Below are 25,814 nucleotides of genomic sequence, written 5' to 3' on the forward strand. Positions count from 1 at the left end.
TATCCTTTTGTCGTTTTAGCTTTTTCATCTGTCTTCTACAAGAAGAGTTTGAAGGGAAATTTTATGTTTTGCAGTCAGCATTAAGGTGACTAAGCACACATTTTTCTTTAATAATATGGTGTACATTTATTGCTCTTAGATTTAATAAAATGCATTGTCCTTCATGACTGCAGCCCTTTTTTCGTAATAATTGCGCCTTTGGGATAACTTGTTACAGGTTAAACAGTGACTATTGTTGTTTTTATGCAAATTGGGTTCCGGCCTTTTCCATGAATGCGCAGTCTGAGATATATTTTATATTTTTATATAACATACAAAAACACTCTAGTGCGCATGCAGGGGTGTTTTTAACCGAAGTAGAGGATCTATATGTTCTCCAAGCTTCCATCATAGGGAACAGGATTATTTTGTCTCCACGGTATCCGAGGATCTGCTTGATGCTGCATAGAAACTAACAGTGCAACCTGCAGGCGGACAGTGACGCCGTGCGCCCGCATCCGGGAAGGGCGCAGCGCAGCGCGATCAGCCGCAGAGACGAGTCTGTTTTTTCCGCTCCTGTTATTATCGCCGCAGCGGCTCGATCCGACACAGCACCACAATGGAGACCAAACCAGTCATCACCTGCCTTAAAACGCTCCTAATCGTCTACTCTTTCGTATTTTGGGTAGGTATCCTCTATTTTTGTTCACTCCCTTCCTAACAGAGAACAAATGTGGCCGCTCCGCCGCCGCTTCCACCGCTGCTGCTGTGCGTGTTTTTGTTGTGCGTGATGAAAGGCCGCTCGGTGCCAGCATCATCGATGCACCCGTACTGTTGGCGGACAAAAATCATGGTCAGAGACAAATAAAGCCGCTGCGTTTAGCGTTTATTTTCTACGTGCAATCGCACGCAGCAGCTCCTTATGTAACCGGGGGCTAAGGTTGCACATTTGTTGGCAGCTGGGCGTCAGTGCGTTTATCTCACATCGGAGCATCATGGTCGGTGTGAGCGAGGTGGAGGATGTTAACAGGAGAGGGACAGCGATTAAAGGAAAGCAGCATTAAAGGCCTTGTATGAGAGAGAGGCCTGTTTTCTGAACCGACTCTACATTTTAGGGCTGCTGCTATAGATTCTTAAGGGGTTCTTTATTTACCCAGCCTCAGTGCTGGAATGTAACATCGTTGAAATAGCCTAGTTTCACTTTGAGGGAGATTATTCCCACAGCAAATGTAGTAGTCTCTGCTTACAATGCAATATACCTACCAACATATGATGCTCTGTGGCTCATAAACATTTTAATAATTAGGTTGCTTGAACACAAATAGGCTGAGATTTGTAGAACCAATGCAGAAACAGTGTCCTGGTAATTATTGAAAGCTACCATATAATTTATTTAGACAAAAGTAACAATGAAAGGTCAAATGTTACAGATAACTTGAAAGTAAAGGTGAAAGCCAAAATGCTGGGCTCAACCTTAATCTGGGGGACGTGCTTCATGACTTTCCTAGTCTTCACAGATTTTGCAAAGACTTGGGAGTCCAAACTAACATACAGGTTTCAGCAGATGTTTCATTTACGATGGAAAGAAAGGGGATCACACACTTCACAACTGCACCTGTTGGGGGATCACAGACTACATGATTTTTAAAACCAACTAAAGCTATCAAACTCTTGTAGAAACCATTGCGAGGGTGACTGTGTGAAGGGTAAAAAAAACATACCAACTGCCACCAGCAACAGAAGATATTCCTAGATATTCAGACAAGCTATATTTCTAGAACTGATCCCCCAGGTGGCTTTCTCAAATCAAAATTAGATTTGGATATTGTTCACTGTTTTTTTTTTTTAATGTCATGCTCATGCTGAGAATATGAAACATTTGTTGTTTAATGTAAGGTTGTCGCTGGGCTTAAGAATGACTTTCAATAATGGTTTTATTCTAATAACGTAAATTTCTATCTTAAAATGCAACACTATTGTGTTTGGACTGGATGATAAACAACCTAAATTTCATCTGAAAATATTTTATCTATACATTTTTATTCTTTAAAACTAAACCCCAACTAATCAATGGCAAAATAAACTGTTTTTGTTTTATAAATTGCTGAAACATTTATATTTAAGAGCCTTTTAAGGTTTATGTTAAATTTAGAAATGTTTTGGTTATTTCCCTAATGCTCCTCATTAGTTATTTTAGACATACAATACATCTGAGGGGATTCTCTCTGTGATATTTTGTTTTTTGCTTATCTCTTTTATCCCCATGTGTTCTGCTCAGTTAGTTGATAGTTTGTATTAAGCCCACTGTTGTTTTGGGTTTATGTTGCAATGTTGTATAGTTACAAATAAAGCAAAACAAAAAACAAACACCTGCAGCTGAAGTTGTGCCCCAGCCTGTATTTTTCATTGGCTGTTGGCAACATACGTGCACTTTGGGTCAGTCAAGTCTCCTTGCCGATGGTTTCCAACTACTTCTGATGCAGTATCTTCTTAAATGGGAATTATGGGTACAATTGTGCAAATAATCATGTAGTTTGCTCCCAGCTTTAGAGAGCTCCATTATCAAGAGAAGAGTTGCTGCTCTTTCATTTTAAAGGGAGTCAGCTGGGGTTTTTTGGGCATCTGAGAACATCTCAGGATGTCTGCTCTCCTTTGAGGTTTTGCAAACATGTCCCACTAAAGGAAACCCTGGGGCAGACCCAGGATTTTCTGGATTGTTCCTATATCTCTTTTTGGCCTGGGAGCTCCTTTGAATCCCACCAGAATGAGCTGAAAAGTGTCTCTTGGTAGAAGATTGCCCGGGTTTCTTTCTGCTGGACGTGTTACCCCTGGGACCCAATCTCGAACAAGTGAAATACAACGAACATTCCTGCAGGAATATGGTGTGCATTTCACAGCTTTAAACCCTGCTTTTGGTGGTTTCTAGAACAAATATTTTCATTTCAGAGCCATAAAAATCGAATAAAAGTGCGAAACATAAATACATTAGTAAGCCATTCCATTGTTTTTACAGCAAGCAATACATTTGAAAACACACTTTTGGACTGCTAAAAAAGCTTGAACACCTCCCGAGGAAGACCTCCAGGAGGCATCCGGTATAGATGCCCGAGCCACTTCAACTGGCTCCTCTCGATGTGGAGGAGCAGCGGCTCTACTCCGAGCTCCTCACCTTATCTCTAAGGGAGTGCCCGGCCACCCTACGGAGGAAGCTCATTTCAGCCGCTTGTATCCGGGATCTCGTTCTTTCGGTCATGACCCAAAGTTCGTGGCCATAGGTAAGGGTAGGAATTGGAACTGGAGCCATTCATTGGAATTGTATAAGAGAAAAGTTTAGTGGTTAAAACCTAGGTATTTCTTGATACTGGAAATGGACCCCTGCCTATGTAATACAGCGGCTTTAGTTTCTTTGTTGACTGTTCTTGATGCTCGGTGACTGTTTTGCATTGCATCATTATTGTCCCAAATGATTGCCACACATTTTTAATAAACTCACCATGTAAAGCCCCTTCCATAATTGAGGAATTAGTTGGCTTGGAAATCATTGGAAATCACATAAATCAGCAGCAGATTGAGTTAGGCTGCTTGGTTTATCCATCAAACTCATCCAGTGTCAAATAAAACCCAGAGAACTGACTGAGTTTTAGTTTCAAAACGAAATCGAACCAAGAGCAAATGAAAAAATACATTAGGATTCTTAAGGTTATAGTCACTGGTAGATGTTTAGAGTAGCTGGTAACAAGTCTGAGATCAAAGAGAGGAACGTGTGCTTCCTAGAGTTTGTACTACTCATTTATCTGCACTGTCCAGCTATCTTGCTGTTCTACAGCAGGGGAAGCAACACATAAGACACACCCTGCAGTATAATGCAAACCAGTAAAGCACTGTGGGATGTCTTTTATTTTCCCAGTATCTTGAGTCGATACATCTGGAGCATGTTTATAAAGGTGTTAAAACTACAAATCAGAAATAGGATTCTATTTTTATACAAAACTTTATTCTTAATTCAAGACAAGTCGGCTGTAATATTTAGTTTATTGAACATATTCTGCACGACTGCAGTTAAGGATCGTTAGAAAAGTTGTCAGACTATTATTTAGATTGAACTACTTTTTTAGTTGTTTTTTATTATTATTTTCTACCCTTTTAGATTTGTAATAGTGTCTTTTACTTTGTTTAATGTATCTGTATTCTCCCAGATCTCTAAAATATAAGCTATTTCTAAGTTGCCAAGCTCAAAGTTTTCTGAATGCTGGTAAATACATGTGAAATGTATAAATTCAGGAAGCTTCAATATAATCCACACCTAATCCTAACTTTGAAAACTGATTGTTGATGTTTCAGACCTTTAATGTAAATCCTGTCTTTTATTCAAAGGAATGATTAAATGTTTAAAATGGTTGAACATGGAAACAACTTCAGTCATGAGATAGTTATTTTGGCCACATGGATATATTGCTGTCATTTAAAAGTGGTGGAATCCATTTATTATTGACTATAGAAGGAGACATATTTTTCACATTACTCTTAAGTTAGCCTCTGGTTGGCTGATCAGTCCCTTGTGTTAACTCCTCCACTGGAAGGACATGCTGCCAACAAGAGCTTAGTCCAGAGTCTTAAAACACAGCTTTCAAATCAATCAAGGTTTTTCTAGTCCAGAGATGACTGATTCAGTCGCATTAAATGTCTTTTTGTTTGAATTTTTGTTTGGATTGTATGCTAACGTTTGTCTATTTTGATGTAAAGTTCCTGCAAGATTTAATTAACTTTTTCAGTAGTTTTAGCACTTTTCCCTTCATCCCAAACCCATTACTGTAAGAGATCCAAGATTGAAACCACTCAGCTGTCAAAGTGACCTGAGCCATAACTGGGAGCCTGCCTACCTCAGATCGAACTTCCGTGCATTTCAACAACTGTCGGGAAAGACAGGAGAAAATTCCAAGATTATGGGAGGTAGAGATGGTTAGTTTCCTCTTCAGTAAAATAAGTGTACCAGCCAAAAGCATAGTGAAAGCTAGAGCTTGTTTAAAGAGGTTTGTGTCAGGAGGGATGCCAAATATAGCTGACAGTGGATTAGGGAGGATTGTCTTGACTACTATTTCCCCAAAACCTTCTTCACTTAGGACAAGCCCAAAACGTGGGTATGATTACCCAGTGACGGCTCACACCTATTTCAAGCATCACTCAGTGTTGAGTAAATTTTATTATCTCTGCCTGTTTGGCTAAGAGACACTTCCAGATGCAGAGGACAACATTGCTTCTGTGGGATATGGAGGCCATTTTAGATCTTTTTTGCCCTGGATGTCTGGAGGTTCTTCGCTTTGGATTTGGAATTAGGTGACAAGCTTAGTAAAAATTACTGAAGAGGTAAACACATGTCTGAGACATGAAAAACTTAAACAAAGTGCTAGAGAGCTTCACTTAAAAATAGACAACTTAGTGTAGCGTCTGATAAAAAAAAGAAACATGTAGCGCAAACTACAGTCAGCTGCGGTTAACCTTTTAACCTTTTTGATCTGTGATGGACAAAAGTGCTGAGAGTTTGGTCCTGTGTCTTACAATACAGCACAGGCCTCTCGGCTGCCATGTCTTCCAGGCAAGAAGTTGTCACGAGGGGCGGATCAGCCAATCAAAAGTGGATTTTGATGTAACTACCACAATGAGTTGACGGGAGAGGAAATATCGAATTACCAAATTTATAAATCTTTTTGACATCTGACAGACAGAGCTTGTACAGCTGCAGAGTATCAACAATGACCTTGGTCACAATGACGATGGTTTTATATAAGCAAAACGGTAAAGCAACAGTTTGGTAAGTCAGAAATACATTATTTATTTTGAGAAACAAGCTATTTATCTTGAGAAAGATGGTTTGTTTTGGTTGGACCCGCAGTTGATCGAAGCCATCTGGGAGTGAGCGTTCTTTATGTGAACGGTCAAAATCCAAGTGTTATTATCCGCTACATTAGGCATCTGAGAGACTGATAAACTCATGTTAAATTTTGTGTTTTACTCAGTTGCGGTATTATAAATTTACATCCCTAGGTCATAAAATGTCCCCTTTTAGTCAGAAGATTGTAGTGTGTCTTTCTTTTAATTAAAATGTAAAAATAATAATTCATGATTCTGGATTTTAGTAAATAGAAATAGTGATTCTTGATTGTTCTTATAATAAATACACTTTAAATCAGTTGTGTCAATTGTGTCCATTATAAGAAGAAGTGAAACAATTGACACAATTGTATCTTTTATATGAAAACAATACAATTAATAAAATAAAACTAATTGTATTGTGTTCTTCTTATAATCAATACAACAGTATCAATTGTATTGATTATAATAAGAACTGAGAATCAATAAAGTTACAGGTATTATAGTAGAATTGAAGGCTTATTCTGGATGAATTCTAATCCTGAGAAATATATTAATATAAATTTTATTTTAATAGAGCACACTTCTTGAAAAGGTCAAGAATTCCTCCTTCAGACTGATTTTTGATTGATTATTGGTTTAAAAAAAATCATCTGATAAAATGTAGCTTAAGAGTATTTACTTCAAATAGTATATTAAAATAATAATATGATCTTCTGACCATTCAATTGCAGGAGAAACAAGATGATTGATTAGTCAGTGGAAATCCTGGCACAATATTTCAGATCTTCTGACCAAATTCCTTTGGTCCAACCAAAATTCCTCAGATTTGTTTCTAGGAGTCATTTAATTACTGCATCTGGAAGTGATTAACCTGTCAATAATTGTTTTAAGAACTCGTTATTCCCACACTCTCTGTAAACCCTGACTAACATGATTGAATACCTTCTGCTGGATCTGATTAATGCTAAACGTTACAGCAAAGCTAATTCTAGCCTTCGAGGTAAATAAGTCCAGCAGAGCTGAGATACCTGAGAGCTGAGCATGAAATGTTGTCACAGACAAGAACTTTTTATATTTAGTCTGGATTGGGTGGTCTGCGAGCACTCTCCAGCATCTACAGCATCGGGTTTCAGGTAGCCAGAGTGAACGAGAGTTTCACAGCTTGGCTTGGGGGGTCTCCACAACCCCCTGAGGGCTGAAAAGCTGGTTCAAAATAGGAGAGATGTCCAAGTCTCGGGCCTTGGTTTCACAGCCTTGAAGCTTGCAATTGTGCAGAAGTGCTAGATACACATGGGGACAGAACACGCAGGAATGCCAAGCAGGTGCTGAGTCTGCGCCTTGTCCTTTTGCTATCGCACCTTCTGTTTCTTTATTAGGCTGAGAGGGAGGGGAATGGAATAGGAAAGGAAGGGAGGGGGTGACCTGTTTTAAACTCTGTGCTGTAACCATGGTGGTCGGCGTTGAATTTCAAACAAAGCGTGTGGGGAGGGGGCTGAAAGGCGACGAGGGGTTGTGGGGCTCCAAAAGGGAGGAAGAAAGAGCGTCTCAGGGTTTTTGGAATTTGGACTCAGACATGCAGCCTGAAAAATACTCCCAAATGCTCCTCAGATGTGCAATCCTCAGTGGCATTGAGAGGTACACTCCAGAAATTACACCAAATTGTTTATTTGTATGTAGCAGCAGCTGTTTGGAGGACAGGATCATGTGCTCGATACTAATGATATTATTGACAAATTAAATCATCAGCCTGAAGTCAGTTAGTTTTATCAGGGCATTGGCTGAATGGAGTGGATGACTTACTTAAAGGTGTGTTCGATGCTTTGTTTTTTATTAGAGGTTGGGTTATTTCGGAGAATAACAATAGATCCCTATCAATGAAATGTTAGATTAAGATAAAATGTTTATATTAATGAGCAAAAAGTAACATAAAAATTTGTGGATTTAAAAATAACAGAACCATTCTGCTGTTTTGGGGGATTTTAGATTTATATATTCAATAGAGTAATAAAGTGCCTTTATTTGTCAGGCTCTTAATAGGTAGATACATATAATAGTACAAAGCCTTGCAAAAGTGTTCATATCTCAAACCTTTTCACATTTGTTTACGTTACAAACACAAACTTTATTGAGTTTAATTGAGGTTTTCCTACAATTATAGCTGCAAGTCTTTTGGGGTATGTCTCTACCGTCTCTGCACATCTAAAGACTGAAGCTCATTCAGATGAATGGAGAAATGACGCAGAGGATCTGTAGACATAGACTGTTTCAAATCCAGCCATAGATGCTCTGTTGGATTTGAAGGGTTATTTTGGATTTTGTTAAAGTAAGGTTTTACAATGTTTTTATCAGTAATAATTCCCTCACCTGTTGTAGAAAGAAGTCATAGCAACATGAGCTTGTTGAAAAATGAAGTACATCCATGCAGGTGGTGGAAGCTAACAAGCTGGTCAGACAGTGTATCAACCCATCCCATCAGCTAACTTCACATGAACCATTTTCATTTTGAGGTGTTTTAAACAGCTAAAGTCAGCTTAAACAGGCAGTGTTTGTCTAATTAGTTGTTAGCTATCCACCACCTAGAGGACTTATTTAATAAACAAATTTAATAGGCAAATATTTAATCTGAACTGACCGTTTATGACAGGACTTTGACTGAGCCAGTTTTAACGTATAGATACCCTTTGACCTAAACCGTTCCATTGTAACTGTTGCTGTATATTTAGGGTCGTTGACCTGAGGGAAGGTGAAGATCCGTCCCAGTCTCATTCAAAAACTTTGGTGGCCAAAATGTTAAAAACCATGTAGGCTTGCGGTGTCCCCTTACATGTAAGCCCTACAAGTGTAGCCAACCATGCAAGGCCTACATGGTTTGTGACCAGCTTCAAACAGGACTCTTCATGCCTTCATGAGTGCATCACAAACAGGTGCCCTGTCAACAAATTCGTCCATCTTTTCATTTGCTAGTGTTTCTTTTTTCCACGTTTAAGTATCCTGGACACAAATATATTAGTAACTACAAAGATACAAATTTATAAGTGCCCTCTAAATCTATTTGCAGCACTTGTCTTTGAATATATTTATTTTTATTCCAGTGGCATAATCCTACCCTAAAACTTTTATGAAGATCCAACCTTCAGTTTGAGAACAGAAATAAAAATCTGAGCCGTGTGTGACGGTACCCTGTGGGGGCTTTCTCAACCCAGCATCTAAGTTGTCAACAATGCCCATTTTCACAGCTTTTGTTTACTTAAAAAATCCTAATGCAAAAAGACACAGTGTTGAAACTGAAAGGTAAAACAAATAAAAAGTAACTGAATATGTTTTGGCTTTACAACTGTTTGAAGAAAACAGCAAGGATTTTTATTATACTTTACCCTTTGTTAGGAAAAGGTGTTAACCTAAGCAGGACTGGGTTAATCATCAGTCAATCTGGACATGTCGAAACATGTTTATGGCGCTGTTTATGCAAAATTTGCAGAACAACACTTTATTAAGGCCCCTTACAGTGTAGTTGTCTCAGATACATACTGAAAGTACAGGCTGTAGAGACAGTTGGTAGCCTTGTGTGCATTGCATCCATTAGTGCTCAAACACCTTAAACATTTTCACATTTTCTTACATTACTACAAAGAATTTCAGAAACAAAAAGAAGCAAAATACAGTAGCTTGGGCAGGTAAAATTGTGCTTATCTGTTAACATACTTACTGAAATCTTGCTGCAGATTCTCAATTGGATTTAGGCCTGAACTTTGACTAGGCCATTCTAATACATGAATATGCTTTGATCTAAACGATTCTGTTGAAAAGTGAACCTCCACCCAACTATGGAGGGCTTTGCAGCCTCCGGCATGTTTCCCTCCAGGATTGCCCTTACTTTAAATCCATCGTCCCATTAGCATCCCCACATGATGGTACTGCCACCACCATGTTTTTCTTTTATAGCTTTCATCCACATTTAAACCAAAAAGGTTTGATCTTATCTTACCAGAGCACAATCTTCCACATGTTTACTGTTCCCAGTAAAAATTAAAGCAGCTAATTTTGAAGAAAGCCTGCAGGAGCTACAGACAAAATAAATGGGGGAAGAATCCCCAGTGCGTTAAATAATTCTGTTCATTGTCTCTGAACTGCACAGTTTTGAGAGAGAGACAGCAAAGAGAAGGGAACAGAGTGTAGTCCTCACATCAGTTTTAAAGGTGCAGCAAATATTAGTACAGAGTGTTCCTTTTGTAATCAGAAGGCCTGGCAGCTGGATGTTGAGCAGCCTCCTCTTTAGCAGACAATAGTTAGCAGGATGAGGCCGTTCTCGTCGGAGTTGGATCATCCACAGCCGTTCACCACCCCAATCTGTTTCCAGCGCCAGCGAGACAAACCCAGCTGAGACACACGCTGCTTCATCTGCCTCGAACAACGCGTTCTTTTATCCACTGCATTCATTTGAAATGCTAAAAGAGGCGCAACAGGAGGAAGCGTCTCGCCTCGAATCAAAGAGCTCCTTTGATTTGATGTTCTCATGCGTGAATGTAGGCATATTCACACAGCAGGTGATTGGCACCTCGTACTCCTGATGCTTTTTTTTCTTCTTCTATCTTCCAGCTCCTCCTCTTACTATAATTGCTCTCCTTTTTGTTCCACCTTGATCCCCATATCTTCTTATTTCCCTTTGCAGGCTCCAAAAACTGTTGAAATAAGTGCAGAGATTATGGTCTCCTTCCTGCTTTCATTCTGCTCCCTGTGCCATCTCCCTTTCATCCATTTAGATAACAGGAGCCATCCTACTGGCAGTAGGAGTCTGGGGAAAGTTGATGCTGGGCCCATACATCTCCCTGATAGCCGACAACTCAACCAACTCCCCGTACGTCCTCATTGGCACTGGGACTGTCATCATCGTTTTTGGCCTGTTTGGATGCTTCGCCACCTGCAGAGGAAGCCCATGGATGCTGAAGCTGGTAAGAACCTGTGCCAGGACGTTTCTGGGTGTTGTTCTGCAGCAAGAGTGAGAAGTGCTCCAGACGCTCATTAATTAACCTCAGGTCACATGATAAAAGTAATTATGGCTTACATATGTCCTGCATGAAGATACGAGTTATTCAGTAGACGCCACTTGGTACCTTGTTCAGTTATGGTGATTACGTGAGTGTGTTTGAGTGTATGTGCACTGAATGGCAAATGATATCACCCTGAAGGTTTTCATGCAATCAATGCAAATCGCCTGCTTTCTTTCCTCTCTGTGTAGTACGCCATGTTTCTCTCACTGGTCTTCCTTGCTGAGCTTGTGGCTGGGATCTCTGGATTTGTGTTTCGTCATGAGGTCAGTCACTTCTCTGCAGCTTTGTATGCAAATGTGGTGCATGTCTGTCTCTGTCAATGTATTGGATTAAGTATGTGTGTGTTTGCATGCTACAGATAAAGGGAACCTTTAGGAGGACTTACACTGATGCAGTCCTGAACTACAATGCTGACGATGAAGCGAGCCAGGCGGTTGACAACTTGCAGCACAAGGTGAGTGGTAACATAAAGCCGAGTCACAGACCTAGAAATGGATACTGTCCACTCTTTAAAAGTTTGGTTACCCTTGATAAAGTGTTTTACTGACTATGTCCTAATCCAGTTCAATTCAGTTTATTTATATAGCACCAATTCACAACACATGATGTCTGGAGGCACAAAACAAGGAAAGTCAGTTCACACCAATCATACAGACAGATTCCAAGTCAAATTCATAGATTGCAGCTGATCCTAGTTATCAAACAGTGTAGTCAGGTTCAGGTCATTATTTAAATTGGTTAAAACGTTTTCTATTTAAGGAAACCCAACAGATTGCATCAAGTCACTGATTTGCAACATTCACTTCTCCTAGTTGAGCATGCTGCAACGGGGAGACAATCCTGCAATACACTCAAAACATTTTAAAAGATAGAAACTCTGCATCATAGAGTCAAGTTGTGTTGAGGTCAAAGAATCAAAGATTTCAGACTTGACAGAACTACGCTCTAAAGACTCAAGTTTCAACTGGAACTCAAGGTCCTGGACTCAAATCTAAGACTCAGACTCATGTCTTACTTCATTCGCAAGACCAAAGATTTTAGACTTAGTCAGTTTTCCAACCTTATGCGCTTAATATTTAAATGCTGGTTGTATATGTGCGCCTTTGGTTTTCTGAGATACAAAGGGTCAGAAAGTAAATAAAGTTTATTCCTGCAACTTTTACTGTTTTTTGCCATACTGAACATGCATCTCCCATCAAGTTGGAGTTCTGAATTGAGGGGGGATTTATTAGATTTTTCTGACTTCTGAGTACAAAACAAATGCGCCAGAATACAAAACTTGAATTCCAGGAAAACAGTAATTACAAACTGATGAGTCAGTGCTCTGTTTGTCCATTCAGGGCTTCTGTAGAAACATGGATGACAGAGGAATAAACCCATGGCTTACTGTAGATATAACAAGCTTAGCTGAAAATAGCGTAGACTCGGCTAATCTCTGTCTTGAATTTTTCATAATCCAGCTTTCTAAATGTCCTACCTGAAAAATTAAATCAAGAAGAAAAAAAAAGCAAAGGTTTCACTGTTACTTAAAACACATCAGGATAAAGAGAGAAAAATGGCTTGGATGCTTCTAAAAAATAAGTATTTTTTTTTTCTTTTTCTTTTTGGGTTTTTAGCTACGTTGCTGTGGAGTTTATAACTACACCAGTTGGTTTGCCAGTGTGTATTACCCTTCCAATGGTATCCCTGCCAGCTGCTGCTTTAACTCCTCTGATTGTAACCCAGAAGATCTCCGCAATGCAACTATAGCCCCAAGCAAGGTCTACCACCAGGTAGGGTTTCATAGTTCAGTTGTTTCTGCTTGTCCACATTAAATGACTCTCATCACTTTAGGTGGCCTTGTATCAAACCCCTGGCTTCTCCATCCACTTAACAGCTGCCTCAGATACTCTCCCACATACCCATCATCCCTTTGATTTGGACATATAACGTGTCCCTGTTTCCTCTGTGGACTGACATGCCCCCTTTGTTTCAGGGCTGCTTTGAGTTGGTCACTTCATTCATGGAAACCAACATGGCCATAATTGCAGGAGTGACGTTTGGGATTGCCTTTTCGCAGGTAAGAGTCAAAGAAAAGTGTGTAAAAACATGGTTTATTATAATTTCCAGATTTTAAAATCTCTCTCTGTCTATTTTTGCTGTTTTTCAGCTGATTGGCATGTTGCTGGCCTGCTGTCTGTCCAGGATCATCACAGCCAATCAGTATGAGATGGTCTAGATGATGTGACGTGGCAGGTAAAACATTTTTATTAAAATCAAAACATATGTCCAAAACAAATGTTTTGAAAGTAATGTAAAACTAAATTGTTTTTTTTATCTCATCAGGGAGATGGAGAGAAGAAGAGACTACGTGTCTTGCTATAATACTGAAGTGAATTCCCAAAACTCCCATCTTCACATCTGAATCGGACGTTGCCTCCGTCTGTCTCTCTGCCTGTAATTTCTTAATGTAACTTATTGTAAAGCACCATTCCTCGACTCCCTGCGGTTACATCAAAGCTTTCTGTACCACGCACCACATCGACGCTTGACGTAGAAGTTGCTCATTAGCGGTTATATGTGATCGGTGCAGCCCACAGCAGGCAGGGGGAGCAGAGCGGACAGCCTCAGAAAGGGAAATTACTTAAACACCTGAAAATAACCCTTCCATCGGTAGGTTTAGTTTTCCATTTGCTACTGTTAATCACTGTGTATTCCTAGGATTGTAGTCTATTGTCACCTGATTATGTGCACTAAGGAGGAGAGTTTAGGTTGTTAGAGGTGGGGAAAGGGAAAACTGCTCTAGAGTATTTTTAACCATCACATTAAAAAGTATATATTTTTTGCTCATAATACAAAACCTCTGAAAGCCAAATAAGTTAATAAATTTGATTTGTTACTTTTAAATTCCCACTGTGAAAAAAGATAGCTTTTTGTATTTTTAGCCTGAATATGGGTCAAAACTAATACTTTAAGCTATTTAATCATTTTTACATAGAAAAATTAATTAATCAGTTTGAGCAGCATATCACGCCAATGTCTCTAAACTAGACATAAGCTGGTGAACCTGTGTTTAGCTATACCTTGGCTTAAGAAAGTTACAATACCAAAATTTGTCCCACTCTATGGTTTAAAGTCATTTTAATGAGAAGTTAGACAAAATGCTGCATTAACCAGAGTTGTTTCTGGCTAGCATTAGCATGCTTCCAGGCTGATCCAGATTAAAATAGACCTTGTTAAGCATGACAATTTACACCTAACAGTAAAATCAATCCTGAGTAATCAGAGCTGAGTTACCCACCTAAAAATACAGATGAGCACATAGATACGTCACTCAGTGAGCTGTCTGCTGAGCAATAAGCACGACATCAACTGATCCGCCAATAAATAATCTGTCATTTCATAGAGCTCAGTATTGGTGCACAGACACTAAAGAGTTTAACCATTAAAAACTGGAAAATCACTTACAACCTCGCTAGCAGCCTTCAGCTTTTCTGAACATCGTTACTGTGCACAAAGTGTTATATAATTACTATAGAGCTTATATTTATATTTAACTGACACTGGGGATTTTACATTATGGCTACCACAGTGGGTAGCCTACAACTAAATCCAAAAACTATCTGAATACTGCAGTCCTGTAATCCACTGTGACTCGTTACATTTTTATGCTGAAAAGTGTTACAGCAAGTTCATAAAAAAACTAAAATTAGCCTGCAGCAGTGTCTGATTCTGATCTCTTCTGAGTTCTGCTGCTTGAAGAGAATCCCATCAGGTCAGTGTGTCACAGAACAGACTGCTAAACTAATCCGGATACAAATGTCCCAGACCACCTCCTCAGTGGGTCTGGGGAAAACCTCCCTCGAAACATTTGGAGCACTTTCATATCTGTGTCCAGTGCTGTGATTCATTCACTCAGGACCGATGTTAGTGCCAGAGGGGAATAGGGTGATAGAGAAGAGCAGCACTGCCCCTTCCCCACCTGTTGCTGCATTCTTCTGGTCAACTGGCTGAAAGACATGATGTACTGAGCTCTTTAAGGATTTCGAGCTAATCTAATCTGATTCCCCTGCAAATTTATCCATTTTCTTGCATAATCCCTGCGATTTAGATAAAGCTGTGACCAAGTCTTTTCAGGGTCTGAATTTTATGACTCAGTTATGTTTTAGTTTTTGGATTTTTTGCATAGTCTCCTTGCACAGGCACCTGTATAGGATGCTGTCAGTTTGGATCTGAGCATGTGCAGGCATGTATAGTTCATTTTAGGACTGTGTAGTATGGTTAGTTGGATGTGGAAAGAGATTTAGATTAGGACGCTGCTTGACGATCTAAGAATAGTTTCAAATTTTTTGTGGTTTTGTTTTGTTTTATTACTGTTTACATTTAAGCTGTAATTGACTATTTTCCGCTCAAACGATCAGGATCTTGAGTCATTTTCTTCTGGTGAAATATTCAGCAGTCTGACGGAAACAGAGATCAGTGGGAATCACTCGGCCACCATCTACGATTTATGGTTATTCTGTGTAGAGCATTAACCTGCAGCTGCCATCATCATCATCATTCTGATCTGTAGATATGTATTGGAAATGTAATTTATATGACGTGTGGTTTCACAATCTAATATGCTAATCAGTATAAGTGTTGTGTCACGGTTTTTCAATCCGCATTAAACGCTCAGAGTCAGTATTTGTTTGACAGTTTGTAAGAAATTTGCACTGAAAAAAATCTAATAATTGTGGCTGATATTTAGTTGGAGAATAATGCAGAGTTTAGCTCTAATCTTATTATGGTTTGTTGGCATTTGATTTACAGCTTTGCCCAGATGCTTTCTCTTTCTCTTTTTATGTGTGTGTGAGTGTGTGCAAGCATTTAGTAGATGTTGTGGCTCCAGCTGTGATTTTTTTGTTGTTTATCTTTTTGGTCAGTATGTAATTGTAGCTTTTTCCTTTAAAAATCTGTCAATTTGATTTGTGGATGTATATTTTCCTGCTCTCTCTTCTCCAAACTTTTGTTGTGTAAATACTAAAACTGTAATACCATCCAGCTTCCATTAGGGGTCACTAGAGGCCCAAGAAGAACCGCACCATCCTGTCTACTACTGACTAAGTCACCATCAGTGGTCTTCTTATCAATAAATATACAGAATAATTTTTGTTTGGTGTACATTTATTTCTGCTGTATATGGATTGCTTTAGCATTGTGACTTTGTAGGCACACTAATCTTTCATTGTCTGTTCAAATCACTTCACATATTGAAAACCTGTCACTTCAACACTACTGAATTAGTCTCTTTATCACATTAACATCATATTTCTGTGTTTTTTGGGGATTAATTTATGAATCTCACTTTAGGCGTCGCCACAGCACATTTGCAGATTTTATGTCAACACATCAAACTAATTGTTTCCCTTGTAACACTAGGGGAAATCAAAGGAAATCAGACAAGATATCGGGAAGAGAATTGTGCACCTTCACAAGTCTGGATCATCCATGGGTACAATTTACAGATGGCTGGATGTGCCACCCTCAACTGTTCCATAAAACTCAATTATAAACACCATATGAGAATCAGAATCACCTTTATTAAGGCAATTCTACCAAATACTAAGGAAATGTATGTAAACCCCTCAATCTGAAGAACGTTTAAAAAAATTCTCTCTCTCTCTGTCATTATTCTGGCTTTTAGCAAATGTAAAACTCATTTTGGTAATCTTAACTGACCTAAAACAGGAAACGTTTAGCCTGATTTAATGCCAGACAGTGTGCAAAAAAGGTTAGGTATTTCCTTTATACAATACAGGACCTTCTCAAAATATTAGCATATTGTTATAAAGTTCATTATTTTCCATAATGTCATAATGAAAATTTAACATTCATATATTTTAGATTCATTGCACATTAACTGAAATATTTCAGGTCTTTTATTGTCTTAATACGGATGATTTTGGCATACAGCTCATGAAAACCCAAAATTCCTATCTCACAAAATTAGCATATTTCATCCGACCAATAAAAGAAAAGGGTTTTTAATACAAAAAACGTCAACCTTCAAATAATCATGTACAGTTATGCACTCAATACTTGGTTGGGAATCCTTTTGCAGAAATGACTGCTTCAATGCAGCGTGGCATGGAGGCAATCAGCCTGTGGCACTGCTGAGGTCTTATGGAGGCCCAGGATGCTTCGATAGCGGCCTTTAGCTCATCCAGAGTGTTGGGTCTTGAGTCTCTCAACGTTCTCTTCACAATATCCCACAGATTCTCTATGGGGTTCAGGTCAGGAGAGTTGGCCGGCCAATTGAGCACAGTGATACCATGGTCAGTAAACCATTTACCAGTGGTTTTGGCACTGTGAGCAGGTGCCAGGTCGTGCTGAAAAATGAAATCTTCATCTCCATAAAGCTTTTCAGCAGATGGAAGCATGAATTGCTCCAAAATCTCCTGATAGCTAGCTGCATTGACCCTGCCCTTGATAAAACACAGTGGACCAACACCAGCAGCTGACACGGCACCCCAGACCATCACTGACTGTGGGTACTTGACACTGGACTTCTGGCATTTTGGCATTTCCTTCTCCCCAGTCTTCCTCCAGACTCTGGCACCTTGATTTCCGAATGACATGCAGAATTTGCTTTCATCCGAAAAAAGTACTTTGGACCACTGAGCAACAGTCCAGTGCTGTTTCTCTGTAGCCCAGGTCAGGCGCTTCTGCCGCTGTTTCTGGTTCAAAAGTGGCTTGACCTGGGGAATGCGGCACCTGTAGCCCATTTCCTGCACACGCCTGTGCACGGTGGCTCTGGATGTTTCTACTCCAGACTCAGTCCACTGCTTCCGCAGGTCCCCCAAGGTCTGGAATCGGCCCTTCTCCACAATCTTCCTCAGGGTCCGGTCACCTCTTCTCGTTGTGCAGCGTTTTCTGCCACACTTTTTCCTTCCCACAGACTTCCCACTGAGGTGCCTTGATACAGCACTCTGGGAACAGCCTATTCGTTCAGAAATTTCTTTCTGCGTCTTACCCTCTTGCTTGAGGGTGTCAATAGTGGCCTTCTGGACAGCAGTCAGGTCGGCAGTCTTACCCATGATTGGGGTTTTGAGTGATGAACCAGGCTGGGAGTTTTAAAGGCCTCAGGAATCTTTTGCAGGTGTTTAGAGTTAACTCGTTGATTCAGATGATTAGGTCCATAGCTCGTTTAGAGACCCTTTTAATGATATGCTAATTTTGTGAGATAGGAATTTTGGGTTTTCATGAGCTGTATGCCAAAATCATCCATATTAAGACAATAAAAGACCTGAAATATTTCAGTTAGTGTGCAATGAATCTAAAATATATGAATGTTACATTTTCATCATGACATTATGGAAAATAATGAACTTTATCACAATATGCTAATATTTTGAGAAGGACCTGTATATGCACACATCTAGTTTCAACACTACCTAATGCAAGAATGCCGTACGGAAATTGGGCTCTAAATCGTTTAATTCAGTGGAAATTCTTCCAGAATGGAATTATTTAACAACAACTTCAGTGATTTAAAAGAAAATGTTTTCACTAGTTTGAACTTATTGTGGGTTTTCCTTAATTCACACATTGTCAGCTGAAATATGTGCATATATTCACCTAAATTATTTAAAAAGGACAGGAAATGGATGGGAGGGGTTAACTTGTACTCGTACACGTACTCGTCGTCTTATCCGGGTCGCGGGGGCAGCAGACTCAGCAGAGAGACCCAGACATCCCTCTCCCCAGACATCTCCTCCAGCTCCTCTGGGGGGAGCCCAAGGCGTTCCCAGGCCAGCCGAGAGACATAGTCCTTCCATCGTGTCCTGGGCCGTCCCCTGGGCCTCCTCCCGGTGGGACGTGCCTGGAACACCTCCCGAGGAAGGCGTCCAGGAGGCATCCGGTATAGATGCCCGAGCCACCTCAACTGGCTCCTCTCGATGTGGAGGAGCAGCGGCTCTACTCCGAGCCCCTCCCGTTCTTGTACAGGGACCGGATGGCCCCTAATAAAGGGCCCCCGATTCCATACTCCTGGAGCACCCCCCACAGGGCATCACGAGGGACAGAGTCGAATGCTTCCTCCAGGTCCACAAAACACATGTTGGGCAAACTCCCATAAACCCTCGAGTACCCTGTACAGGGTATAGAGCTGGTCCAGTGTTCCACGGCTGGGACGAAACCACACTGCTCCTCCTGAAGCCGAGGTTCGACTATCGACCGGACTCTTCTCTCCAATACCCTGGCATAGGCCTTACCAGGGAGGCTGAGGAATGTGATCCCCCTGTAGTTGGAACAAACCCTCCGGGTGACCCTTCTTATGAAGGGGGACCACCACCCCAGTCTGCCAGACCAGAGGCACTGACCCCGACCGCCACGCAATGTTGAAGAGGCGTGTCAACCATGACAGCCCCACAACATCCAGAGATTTGAGGTACTCAGGGCGGATCTCATCCACCCCCGAAGCCCTGCCACCGCGGAGCTTTTTAACCACCTTGGTGACTTCAGCCTGGGTGATGAAAGAGTCCAACCCCGAGTCCCCAGCCTCTGTTTCCACCAGGGAATGCGTGATGGCCGGATTGAGGAGATCCTCGAAGTACTCCTTCCACCGCCCGATAATGTCCCCAGTCGAGGTCAGCAGCCACCTACCCCCACTGTAAACAGTGTTGGCGAAGCACTGCTTCCCCCTCCTGAGGCGACGGACGGTTTGCCAGAATCGCTTTGAGGCCAACTGGTAGTCCTTCTCCATGGCCTCACCGAACTCCTCCCAGGCCTGAGTTTTTGCCGCTGCCACTGCCCGGGCCGCAGCACGCTTGGCCCCACGGTACCCGTCAGCCGCCTCAGGAGTCCCACAAGCCAACCACAGCCGGTAGGACTCCTTCTTCAGCTTGACAGCATCTCTTACGGCTGGTGTCCACCACCGGGTTCTGGGATTGCGGCCATGACAGGCACCGCAGACCTTACGGCCACAGCTACAGGCAGCAGCATCGACAATAGATGCGGAGAACATGGTCCACTCGGACTCTACGTCTCCAACATCCCCCGGAATCTGGTCAAAGCTCTCCCGGAGGTGGGAGTTGAATACATCCTTGGCCAAGGGCTCCGCCAGACGTTCCCAGCAGACCCTCACTATGCGCTTGGGCCTGCCAAGTCTGTCCGGCTTTCTCCTCCTCCAGCGGATCCAACTCACCACCAGGTGGTGATCAGTGGACAGCTCAGCCCCTCTCTTCACCCGAGTGTCCAAAACATGTGGCCGGAAGTCTGATGATACGACAACAAAGTCGATCATTGACCTTCTGCCTAGGGTGTCCTGGTGCCAAGTGCACTGATGGACACCCTTATGTTTGAACATGGTGTTCATTATGGACAACCAACCCGTGACTAGCACAGAAGTCCAATGACAAAGCACCACTCGGATTCAGATCGGGGAGGCCATTCCTCCCGTTCATGTGGTGGGCCCACTGGGGGATGGTCTCGCGTCTCTCGTTCGGGGTTGGCCCGGCCGGGTCCCGCGAGGAGCAACCCAGCCACCAGGTGCTCTCCGGCGAGTCCCGACCCCAGGCCTGGCTCCAGGGTGGAACCCCGGCTCCACTGCACCGGGCGACGTCACGTGCCTCGATGAACTAGTCCTCATGAAGGATTCTTGAACCACTCTTTGTCTGACCCGTCACCTTGAGCCTGTTTGCCATGGGAGACCCTACCACGGGCAATTAAACCCCAGACAACATAGCCTCTAGGATCATTCGAGCACTCAAACCTCTCCACCACGTTAAGGTGGTGGTTCAAGGAGGGGTTAACTTAAAGAGCCTTATTGCCTCTCTTTACCACCATTAAAAGGAACTGCTTGACAGAAATCAAATACCAAAGTTCAGAACAATGGGAAAGTACAAGAAGCAGAAGATTTAAGAAGGAGATTTTTAGATTTATCCAAGTTCATGGAGTCTTCTGGGGCCAACTAGTTGTAGATTCCCAGATGATCAGTTCAGGTGATCAGTGTACATGAGTTATTCCAATCAGTCTAGAATAAGACCGAAACTGTTCCCGTCTGATGAAAGGAAATTGGGTAGGACGTTCATTAACAACCCAGAAACCACCGAGTTCAAGTCTACCATGAACTGGAAGCTGCTAGAACCCCAGCGTCACTATGTACAATGAAAGGTTTTACTTAGACAATTTTTTACATTTAAAATATGTTCATGATTCCACGCAAACAAAATCCCTAATGTGATTTGACATAAACGCCTGTATAGCAGTTTATTATCAGATTCCTCAGTTTCAGCAATTTTCTGTTTAGATTTTATACCAAATATCAAATTATGCTGAAAGATGACAACGGCTTTTTGTATGGTTTATTTAGTACTTTATCTAAATTCAAACACTTTGATTTAAACCATTGTATTGCAGCACATGCTATATAATGATGCCATCACCATGCTTTACTGTAGGGCTTGTGTGTTCAGGGTGATAGAGTTTCTGTTACCAAGGACATCCTGGTAGATTTTCTGGTTAATGCTGCCCTTGCCTCAACCCGTCAGTTTAAGAAGACATCTTTATGCTGGTAGGTTTTCATTTGTCCCCTAAAGTTTTGAATGGTGGATTGAACAGGCCTTCCTGAGACTTTCAATTCATCCATTTTCTTTACCAGCATATCTCCATGAGTCAGTGGGAAAAAACATGCTGCACCATCACACACGCACTTAGAATGATAATTTAGATACAAATTGACATGTAGGAGGAAGATAGAGTACCTAGAGAGAACCCACAAATGCACAGGGAGAACATGCAAACTGCATGAAGAAGGGATTCAAACCAGGGCTGAATGCAAATGTATGCCACAAATTTAAGGTTTTTATTTGTTAAAAATGTGTGTATCATTTCCTTCTGCTTCACTATGAATGTCTATCATATATAATATTCCTATGAAATGCACTGAGTTGCGTTCGTAATGCGAAATAATGAGAAAATGTTCCAGGGTGTAAATACTTTTGTAAGGCACGGTCTATTTTTTTCTTCATCTAGGTTTATAGCAGTACCATCTTGGTCCACATGATGACGCTTGAGCATCGGCGTAAAACGGAACCTCGGAGCGATATAAATGAAGCGGCACACACACACACACACACACACACACACACGCTTAATCTCCATTTCTCTCTCCCTGTCTGTCTATCCTCCTCCGCTCTTACGGGCGGCAGCGCGGTGACAGCCGCTGTGAACATGAGGAGCAGAGAGGGGAGCAGCTCCGCTCGGTCAGACCGCGGCCAGCCAGCGGAACTCGCTCCAACCTCGTTACGCAAATTACCGGCAGAGCGGCGCGGCAGTGGGTCCGCTAATGGAGCGTGCGTGCTGCTGGCTCTCCGCTCTCCGCCTCGCCTCCGCCTCTCCGCGGCACATAATGGGCTGTGGGCTGCAGGGAGGCATTCACCGGGGAAGCGCTATTACTCACACAGACACACACACACGCACGCACACACACAACGGACTCTGGAGCGCACAGACGCCTCAATGTGCACCCAGACTAATTATTAACAGGGCGAGCGCACTTACACCCACCTTTTCTCAACATCCAAAGTAAACAACAAGGAGATTTATTTTTCCTAGAATGAAAACATGCTTGTAAAAGCAGTTTACCTCAACTCTCAGTTCTAATGTTTCAGTGGATTTCAATATCAGAGGCCCTCAATAACAGAACCACCTGTCAGTATATTGCATTACATCTCCACAGCCCTAAAAATAACCATACAGTTGATTTTACAGCTCTCCAAACAGTTTTACCAATGACTTAGCAAGTTTTACTTTAGGTTTGATTTACACTACATTATTATTTTACTTTACCAATTTACCTTTTCTGCGTTCCTAATACAAATTACATATTAAATAATAAGCAATAAATACATTTTTGAAATTTCAGACTATTCCATTTTCACTTTTTCCTCTGGATTTTAGAACAGTCTTGATATTTGAGAGCGAAACATGTACCCCAGTTTCAAAAAATCAAGAAACAACACAATGCTGAACTCAGATTCTATTCTTTAATATGTTTTGACTAACCTAAGTCATGCCTATCTCAAAATCTACAACAGGCCTAGTCAAATCTGGATTATCAAACACTAAACACAGATTCGTCAAAGCACAGTTGGTGATCTATGACACATATTTTATTTTGTTGAAAAAAATTAAATTAAATTTGGGCTTCAGTGCTTTGAACCAGAGGTTTGGTGAAAACCCTTGATTTAAGAGGATCTAGAGGACAGAAATAACCTTCAGTGCACAAAGACACTCAAAAACTAAAAAGATCTTTGCAACTAGGCAAAACCCCAGAGCTATGAGGTGACAAAAGAAAAACTACAGATTAAAATACAAAATGATCTAAAAAGCCCTTTATTTTTCAGAAATTCAGATTTTTGTCTGTTAGGTCAATGTTTTCCATAGCTGGAGTGAATAAACAAGTGTGGGGCCATTGAGGCTCTGTTAAAAATGAATCACAATAGCAAACGTGATTAATTTAATTATGTAATTTTTAAAATGTTGAGGTAAAAATTGTGCTTACAAATAGATAAAGAGCGCCCCGTTTTAATTAACTTAGTAAAAATGCTTGTACGCCGAAAAACTGGTAGTTGGAGTCACAAGAATGATAAAAATGATCAAATGAAGTTCCAGACTTTTTTAAGACTGTGTGGTAAACCTGGATGTAGAAATTCATCTTTGTTGCTTAAATGTGGATAAATGTGGATCAGCTTCGGTTTCAATTCAATTCAGTTTATTTATATAGCGCCAATTCACAACACATGTTGTCTCAAGGCACTTCACAACAGTCAGGTTTATACATTCCAATTAATCCTAACAATTGAACAGTGCAGTTAGATTCAGTTATTTATTCAAATTGGATAAAAAGTTTTTCTGTCTAAGGAAACCCAGCAGATTGCATCCAGTCAGTGACTTGCAGCATTCACTCCTCCCGGATGAGCATGTAGAGACAGTGGACAGTCACTGGCGTTGACTTTGCAGCAATCCCTCATACTGAGCATGCATGTAGCGACAGTGGAGAGGAAAAACTCCCTTTTAACAGGAAGAAACCTCCAGCAGAACCAGGCTCAGTGTGAGCGGCCATCTGCCACGACCGACTGGGGGGTTGAGAGAACAGAGCAGAGACACAAAGAGAACAAAGAAGCACTGATCCAGGAGTCCTTTCTATGGGAAGGAAGTAAATGTTAATGGATGTAGCTCCTTTAGTTGTTTCAACTAGAAAGAAAGAACAGATAAACTCTGAGCCAGTTTTCAAGGTTAGAGTCTGAAAGAGAGCACATAGAGTTAGTCACAGTAAAAGCTCAGTGAATTGACATGTCTAGGAGAGAGAAAGGGTTAAACACTAAAAGACAGGGCTATGTGGATCATCAGTAGAGGGTGAGCATTAAGTTGTTGCCAGCAGAAGCTCAGACGATTCCCCTCTCCAGAAAGGTGTCACAGGCAGACAAAGAGCCAGGCCAGGTGTAGCTTCTAGGAAGAGAAAAGAGAGAACAAAGTTAAAAGCTGAAATAACAGCAAATAATGCAAAATTGGAGAGTAGTATGAGAATGTAGCGAAGAGGGTGAAAGTGGTCGTTATGTCCTCCAGCAGCCTAAGCCTATAGCAGCATAACTACACAGATAGTTTCAGTTCAGATTATTTAGTTAAGCGGCGCTTATTTACAACAATGTCGTCTCAAGGCACCTCACAAAGGGTCCCACTGATGGTCATTGTTATACTAAAAACCACAATGATTGGGATATCTCTCTCTGTCAGACTGATTATAACCATTGGAAAAGAGAAGGGGTCATACAGGTAGCAGAAATGGAGGGTGTGTTTGCACCTCAACCATAACTGAGCCGGTTTAGGCTAAACCTGACTCCACCTTACTCCAACAAACAGGGAGGGAAGAAGATGGAGGTAAAAAATAAGGAAGATAGCTCAGCTTGATGGTTCTCACAAATTTGGTATTTCATACCACAATATCACTGACAAACAAATATGACCCTTGACCCTTGGTTGAGGTAAGCGGACACAACAAATATACTACTTCCATCTAGTTATGACTGCTGTTTTTTAGATCCTTTAACAATTATGCCCAGAAATGAAATAAGATATGATTTAAAAAGTATTATTTGAGATAATCTCAAGATGTTCAATCTGGTGTGTTTCAACCCACAGTGGGTTCCTGCCCCAAGCTTCAGATACCGCTGATATAAAAAGCTTAAAAATGTGGGGTATTTCTGTGCTGCTGTAGAAAGGGGCAATTTCTATAACTTCTGCTTTAATTACAGAGTAATTCCTCGATCACACAAAGAGGGAGGAGCCTGGGCGTTTATAAACCTGCTTTCATTCATCACCTAGGAGAGTTTGATAAAGAATCCTTGGCATCACATTTGTACTTTTTGAAATATGTGAGCTCATAGACATTCTCTGGTTCTTGTCACTACCGTGGTATTTGTCACATCAAAAGTCTTACCTGACTTAAAAACCCAGGGAAAAGTGTGTAGCGCAATTTGTGTAATAAGAAGTTCAATTATTCAGTGTATTTAAAAAGTAGTTCTGCTATCCAAACCAAACTGGATTCCTAATTTTAAGCTAAAAACGTAAATAGATAATTAAATTATGCAGTGTGTGTTTAAATAAGTACATAACAAAAGCCTCTGACATTTGCATCCTTTAAGACATGGTGCGCAGAGAGGTTACAAAGGATCTAAATGATCTCAACATGCAAAGGTATCAGTCAAGAGAATTTTTCACAGTATTAAATATACCACATCAAAGTGAAGACAGCTACTGAGAAGTGGAGAAACTATCAAACAACAGTGACATTCCCAAGAACAGGATGTCCCCTGAAATGTAACAAAAAGACCAAGAAATGGGGCAGGGAGGCTGCAAACAGGCAAGCTGCAACACTGGAGGAGATGGAGAAAT

General features: G+C 41.1%; 1 protein-coding gene across 1 annotated transcript; it reads left to right on the forward strand.

The window, feature by feature from the left end:
• Positions 1–368: 368 nt before the first annotated feature.
• Positions 369–16,025, forward strand: tspan7b (tetraspanin 7b). Its single transcript, XM_047371207.1, has 8 exons — positions 369–664; positions 10,611–10,799; positions 11,087–11,161; positions 11,257–11,352; positions 12,515–12,670; positions 12,874–12,957; positions 13,048–13,133; positions 13,224–16,025. The coding sequence occupies exons 1-7, from the start codon at positions 599–601 to the stop codon at positions 13,114–13,116; spliced, it is 735 nt and encodes a 244-aa protein (XP_047227163.1). The 5' UTR covers positions 369–598; the 3' UTR covers positions 13,117–13,133; positions 13,224–16,025.
• The last annotated feature ends 9,789 nt before the right edge of the window (positions 16,026–25,814 follow it).

Source organism: Girardinichthys multiradiatus, chromosome 7 (genome assembly GCF_021462225.1).
Source record: "Girardinichthys multiradiatus isolate DD_20200921_A chromosome 7, DD_fGirMul_XY1, whole genome shotgun sequence".
Classification (NCBI taxonomy): domain Eukaryota; kingdom Metazoa; phylum Chordata; class Actinopteri; order Cyprinodontiformes; family Goodeidae; genus Girardinichthys; species Girardinichthys multiradiatus.

Excerpts from the sequence above, each read along its gene's own strand:
- tspan7b (XM_047371207.1), top strand. The coding sequence starts at position 599 with ATGGAGACCAAACCAGTCATCACCTGCCTTAAAACGCTCCTAATCGTC. Across the intron at positions 11,162-11,256 it reads GATTTGTGTTTCGTCATGAG|ATAAAGGGAACCTTTAGGAG; the intron begins GTCAGTCACTTC and ends TGCATGCTACAG. Across the intron at positions 11,353-12,514 it reads TTGACAACTTGCAGCACAAG|CTACGTTGCTGTGGAGTTTA; the intron begins GTGAGTGGTAAC and ends TTGGGTTTTTAG.